General features: G+C 46.6%; 1 protein-coding gene across 1 annotated transcript; it reads right to left on the reverse strand.

Moving 5' to 3' along the window:
* Positions 1 to 1,274: 1,274 nt before the first annotated feature.
* On the reverse strand, positions 1,275 to 6,478 carry LOC119376926 (peritrophin-1). The gene is made up of 3 exons (XM_037646592.2): positions 6,436 to 6,478; positions 2,789 to 2,981; positions 1,275 to 1,570 (listed from the first exon to the last, which is right to left on the reverse strand). The coding sequence occupies exons 2-3, from the start codon at positions 2,960 to 2,962 to the stop codon at positions 1,355 to 1,357; spliced, it is 390 nt and encodes a 129-aa protein (XP_037502520.1). The 5' UTR covers positions 2,963 to 2,981; positions 6,436 to 6,478; the 3' UTR covers positions 1,275 to 1,354.
* Positions 6,479 to 6,726: the final 248 nt, after the last annotated feature.

A 6,726-nucleotide genomic window follows, 5' to 3' on the forward strand; every position in this document is an offset into this window, starting at 1 on the left:
GAAAGGTTGGAAACGGCGGTGGTTGTAGCAGTGCCATACGTGTTGTTAGTGCAAAGACAAATGGTTGTTAAAATGGTGCACGACGTTATCTATACGGCGGCATCTGAAGAAAATCGGCCGATCGACAGCCTTGCGCATTTCACCTGAGTTAGGAGAGCGGCCATGAAATTGTTCCTGGAGCGGTGACCTTGGACGATGCGGCGGTCTTGTCCGAAATACAGTTGCCCGAGAATTACCAAAGGTGCACACAGCGAAGACCAATGGTTCGTGACAACCGAACGCACGTGAAACCGGAGGAATGCGAAAATCTCCGGCCACTGTTTGGAAGAGCTGGGGTCACCGCTTCGATTTCCCGGAGAATGATTCATGCAAGCACCCTTGGTAGTGGCAGCCAAAGCCGAGAGGACACTCACTTTTTGCATAAGGACGTCGCAGCGGTGTTCGGCAACCGAGCGAGCGAGCCACTTAGCAATACAGCGACGTCTGGCATACTCCTCGAGATATTCCAAAATCAGTTGACATTTTTTTAAATGAAAATGACCTTGTAAGACAAAGTGGGGTAGGAATTTTCCTAATGACAAAAAGGGTACTAAAGTACCCCTCCGACGCTTAGAACCAAGAAATATATTTATTACGAGTGCGTGTACTCCAGTAGCGTCGTCTTAGCGTTGAAAATGGGAGGGTATCTCTGCCAACTTGCGACGTGTAGTGGACATTTAGCCCGTATTTTGTAAGTCTAGTAAGGCGTAGTTGATGCCTTGACGTCGAGGTCGTAAAAGCGTAGCTGGTTTGAAACATCGGTCACTTCATATCGTGCTGTAACGCGTGTTGAGACACATGTATTCAGATGTTCTGTCATCAGATTAGCGCCAAACAAATTTTAATAAGCGTATACTTAACTTATAATGAACTTTAAGGTGTCTTGAATATTGCTGCGGCCGACGATTGTTTGTGCCGATATCGTTGTAATGTGACCGCCATTTTATTTCGGTCAACAAGTTCGCCCAACGAACAGTTTCATCATTTACCGGCTGAAGTATTTGCTTTCTTCACTGTCACGACCACGCGATAATATTTTAAATGTAAGTGTATGCAATTTCTGCTAACGCAAGAGTATTTCGCGTCAATGATAGTGGATGCATAATACATTGCCGAAGCGGAGTTCGGCGCCATTTTCACGTGGTGGTTAGAAATTGGAAGCCGTCTTTTTTCTATCCAACACAATGAGCAAGTCCAGTAACGCTAGGCGTCTTTAAATATGCACGGTCACATGGGCACTTCTGTGAAATACGTGTGCTGGACTCTTTGTGCTTCCCCAGTTGCGTTTATTGGGTCCCAGCAATAACTTTATTGTTTACAATTGAGGTGCGTCTTCGTCGACGGGTCTGTAGACCTCTTTGACTGTCTTCGTGATGACGACCTTCTCGGTTGCCAAAGGAGCTTCTGTAGTCGGCAGTTCAGGTACTGGTAGAGGGAGCTCGAAGCAGGCAGCATACCACGGGTGGTCGCACACGTTCAGCTTGCGGTTGAATTGGAGGCCACTAGGGCATTCCATCAGCGTTGGGACACCCTGCGACAGCGGTAGCAGTGGCAGTGCTTTCAGAGGTAAAGATTGGCCGCTTGCAATCCTTTGTCAAAATACTGTGCAGGATAGATGGTGTAGTCACGTATTTGGTGAAAAATGTTTGGGGGGTGCGCAAACGTAGCGGTAGAGGAGACCTGCCAAGTTTTCGCAGATAGTTTTCTCTCGCAGACAGGGTGGCTTCGTATTGTGTATCAATACATAACTCGCATGGAAGAAAACCGATGCGTTGGTTGCTGCTTTTAGAGCGATTTACTACTAAGAACGTGATCTCACAGTTACGACGGTTTTCAAGTCAAAGACCTGCCATCTCCCTTAATAAACAGCAGGCACGAGTAGAAGATAGCCGATCAAGAGGCCCGACTGTTGCTTGGCACAACCATGCTTGAATAACTTATTCCATTTTGTTATATTTATTAGTTTTATCTGAACTAAACCAGACCTTTTGTTTTGATTTGTAAGCCTCCCGAGTAGGCCAACCACTCGCGATGTTAAAAGAGAAAAAGCATAATGCAAAGAAACCCCTCCTGCCGTTGACGAAGAAATAGAGACATATATTCCTTGAATATTAGAAGTGATGTTCGTAAAGAAATGCAAAGTGAATCTTCGAAGTTAAAACTTTCCGAAGTGAACGTCTAGTATCACGACAGGGTGGACAATTGAGGCATTTTTCTTCTAAATTTGCTTAGAGCCCCCTGTGTGGCCAACTATGTTAGCACTGACTGAGAGAGAGAGAGAGAGGTGGAAAGAATACAAGAAAGGAAGAGAGGCTGAGTAGAATATATGTCTAATGAAATATTTGTGGCGCAACGGAGACAACCAAGAAAACAAGAGAAGACAGGATAGGGCGTACCCCTCTTTCCATCAACCAAGCACCACAATGCTAAGCTATATATCGAGTTTGCTGCCCTACAAATGCGGAGGGGAACAATGGGTAAAAAGACAACTTAAATGTGTTTCCTTCAATTTTATATGCATCATTAGAAGATCTATCTATCTATCTATCTATCTATCTATCTATCTATCTATCTATCTATCTATCTATCTATCTATCTATCTATCTATCTATCTATCTATCTATCTATCTATCTATCTATCTATCTATCTATCTATCTATCTATCTATCTATCTATCTATCTATCTATCTATCTATCTATCTATTATTTCAGTACTGCTAATGTTGCATGCGCTCTTGAAGACCCTTACCTGAGCACAAAGGTAGAATGTGGAGCAGTTGTACAGGTTTGGTAGCAGGGTGGCATTGGCTCCCTTGTCGTCAACGGCAGGGCAGTCCACGAGTTCCTGAGCAGCGACCGCCGAGACGGCTGCCACAGCCACGACGAATGCTACAAAAACGGGAGCCATCACTTTAGCTTGCATGACTGGAACTGCCTACTTCCTGGAACAAAAGAAAAAAAAGGAACACGTGATATAGTCAGTATGACGAAGACGTGTGCACCAAGTTGTTGAAGAGTATCATATATATGCGACTGACACATGAAGTGGAAACGGGCGAGATTGAAAATTCGCTCAGTCGGAAAGGAAGCCGGCCGGGGAGACGATGCTCAAGGTTATCTCAGCGAACATTCATTCCACTCGCACGTCCACATATACAAAGTGACCGTTGAGCGGCGATGCGCATGCGCCACGTAAGCGTGCGAAAAGGATACCGTGCATTAATTAGGAAGTTTCGCACCGCTATGCTAGAAAAAGCGTCTTACGCATTTCGACTGTTTTTTCACTCGTGATCATGAACCAAAAAGCCCTACTGTGTTGCCCTTGCTAAGTGAAGCGAACGCGAGTAACGAAGTTGAAAAAGCTGTTTGTCATCTGCATGTACAATACCAATGCCAGTAAAATGACTGCCACTAGTCGCTGCCTCTCGTCTTGGTGGCATACCCCAATTTTCCAAATGGTATGTGGTGCTCTCTGCTACTGCACCATTCGCAGTCCTCGGTCCATGCGCAGATATTTCTCCGCATGTTTTTCTTTTTCGGGGCGAAGCTTCTTATGCCGTGGGTCTGTCCATCCTCCGTTTGTTTGTAGCGTTGTAGTAGCCACCTCTAGCTCGTGAGAAGCGCGCGTTCTGCTATGCAGTAGAATAAGAAGACGACGTTGACGAGTGAGACTCTAGTGCGTGTTCGCCTGTGTGGTATTCTTTCTTCTTTACTGCGCGCGTTCTGGTATGCAGTAGAAGAAGACGACGTTGACGAGTGACACTCTTGTGCGTGTTCGCCTTTGTGGCGTTCTTTCTTCTTTACTACGTCTTGTGTTTTCAACGACACCCGAAGACAACATTTCAGAAGTAACGCGCCATGAGGCTCCCTCTTGGCACGCTTTCTCTTTAGCTCGGAGTAGCCAGATGGAAGACAAGGCTGCGGAACGGAGGGCACGGAAGGCGGCGGCAGCGCGCGCTCGCAGACAGAATCCTGAGGTGAGAGCCCGCGACGCCGAAGCTGAACATCGACGCCGCGAAGCAGAGCCGAAGCTGCTCGACAAGCTGCACGGCTGCGGCGAGAAGAACCCGCCGTTCGAGCCGGCGAGGCCGAAGCTGCTCGACAAGTTGCACGGCTGAAGCGTGAAGACCTCTCCGTTCGAGCCCGCGAGGCCGAAGCTGCTCGACAAGCTGCACGGCTGCGGCGCGAAGACCCTGCCTTTCGAGCCCGCGAGGCCGAAGCTGCACGGCTGCGGCGGGAATTGGATCTTCAAAATGTGAAGGACCGTGAAGCGGCGAGAAAGCGCGCGTACCGGCAGGCAGAGCCCGAGGCTGTGCGAGCACGTGAAGTGGCTGCAAAACGCATCAGGCGGGCTCTGCCCAAAGGCGCCGACGCGCGCTTCCAGCGGGACTTTCTTGATAACAGTTTTAGCCATAGTTGCGGTGTGTGCATCAGATTGTGGTTCTCAAACAATCTAGTCACAATATTTGCCATCAAGAAGGACCACGCTCGCGCCAGTGCCATCGCCGTGCTGCAGCGCGAGTTCGCTTCGCCCCACTCATCATCATTCACCACGTGGATATGCTGTGATTCTTTAATCTTGGCGACTGAGCTAATAAGAGATGGAATTAGAGTATCCACTAACGTTATAAATGTCCTTCATTGATTATGCTCAACAAATCGAGCCTTCGTATTTGACATCGTGCATTTGCTAGGAAGCAGTGATCAGGGTAGTTGTAATTATATTCTACTTAAACACGTCGCATTTTATACATGCGAAGAGGCGAAACTATACGAGACCTCTAGAACAGAGCTAGCTTTCAAACCATTCAACTAGCCGCACTAATAGGCTGCTCAGAAGGTTTCGTGAACCCGTCTGCTGAAGCTAAGTGGTATGTGATTTAACTGGGAAGTGCACCAACCAATAAAATAATGCATCCCAAAGCGCAGGAAACCCACCTGCCCTTTAGTTTCTTCCTAATATTAAATGTTTGTCGGTCAGGAAGAGGCGATTCTATCGTTTAGCTAAACTCGGGCAGGCTAAATTAAGGAGGGTTGCTTATCAGCCAGCCTTTGAGGATTAGGCAAAGCGCTCAAATATGCTAAAATGCTATAATGTCAGCAATCCAGCCATCTCTGCTGAAGCACAGGGTTAGAAAAATTTTGGCGCCTCAAAAATCCAGCACACAGGTCATTCGTTGCGCTAAAAAACCAGGACTGCGACAGCTTTTCTAGCAACTTATACAACAGGAACGACCTATACTACAACAATAAATGACGCGTCCGTTACCAACTCTTGCTTTGTATGTACTATACACTATGTAGTACGTCATGACTATTAAAGACGATAGCCTTTCTTGTGGAACTTAAACGCAGAAATTTGTTCTGTTTGTCTGCCGGCTTTTCGGTTTGTATGTCTGTCACGCGATTCGGCCACCTGACCAAAGTTTAACCACTTGCTGAACGCCCAGCCATCTTGAACTGGTAGCGCGGTGCATACTTATGAACATTCTCAATCAAAAAGCAAATATTACGCGTATCTGAGGCGCAACATCAATACGTAAGTGTTAGGCGATGTGTTCCTTTAGTAGAAAATACATAGATACGTAATTCTAAAGACCCTAGTGTTTATTAGGCTGCGCTGAAAATGCTAGCGTTTTTTGGGCTACGCTGAAAATGCGACACGGCGACACTATGAACCAAATGCGGCGATTCAACATAGAGGAGGAGGAGAACTCATGTATTACGGCTGACAGAAGACTCGTCTTTCGACGACATTTGCAGCGATGCACGTAGATACGCGGCCAATTTTTTTATCCTGCATGTATCCCGTCTTTTCTGAACGGCAGAGGGCTGATTTATCGAACGCTTGTCTTTTTTTTTTTGTTAGACGCAGCCTAATGAAGACCAAAATACAATGAAGCTAAGGAAGATATAGGGGATATTATTTGTATGTTTTGGCTAGAGCATAGTAATTGTGACATAAATGGAAAGGAAATCAAGTCGCTGGAAAATAAACTTTTCGCGGGTACAAACCTAGCCTACAACTTTCGGATAACGCGCCCGCTGCTCCACGAATTGAGCTGCACACACTTCCAGGCTGCACGCAACATGAAATACTTAATAAAGGGGATGGGAAAGCAGCCGCCGCTGTAGCTCAACTGGAAGTAGCTTTCGTCGAGACTTTCAGAGAAGATAATTCTAGAAAACGAAGCACATTAATTCTTACGAGAACGGAAATCTGGGCGAGTTTGTAAGAATTCATCATAGAGAATGTAGCGCGAAAGTTACGGGGACACAAGAAAGCAACATAAACACGAGACGAGCGCTAACAATAATTCTTGTGAACGTGTTATGTGAGGACACGTTAGCCAAGCTAATTTTGTCGAACATGCTATGGAAATCATTCGTACTCACCTGCAGCTGTTCACACAGCGCCGCGTCGTCGCTCGAGTGCCTGACGGTCATCTTCAGACAGGGGTCTTATATACAGCGCATAATCAGCTGAAATTCAGTTTACAAGGCGTCATATTGGATAAGCGCTGCTTGGCGTCATCGCTGTGCGTGTTTTACAACTGGCTGAGTTCTGATGTGTGAGACTTAGATCTTCGCATGCTGATGAGGCAGACCATTTTGAGAGCAGGGGTTGCAGTATAGTTGCCCAATCGCTAAATGCTTCTGTGGCTCATAGGCCTGGGTGTCTTTTGT

The sequence above is a fragment of the Rhipicephalus sanguineus genome, unplaced genomic scaffold, assembly GCF_013339695.2.
Source record: "Rhipicephalus sanguineus isolate Rsan-2018 unplaced genomic scaffold, BIME_Rsan_1.4 Seq280, whole genome shotgun sequence".
Classification (NCBI taxonomy): domain Eukaryota; kingdom Metazoa; phylum Arthropoda; class Arachnida; order Ixodida; family Ixodidae; genus Rhipicephalus; species Rhipicephalus sanguineus.

Bases quoted from the DNA above. Each gene is read 5' to 3' on its own strand.
- LOC119376926 (XM_037646592.2), bottom strand. From the start codon at position 2,962: ATGCAAGCTAAAGTGATGGCTCCCGTTTTTGTAGCATTCGTCGTGGCT. The intron at 1,571-2,788 runs GTAAGGGTCTTC...CCGCTGTCGCAG, and splicing joins CATTCTACCTTTGTGCTCAG to GGTGTCCCAACGCTGATGGA.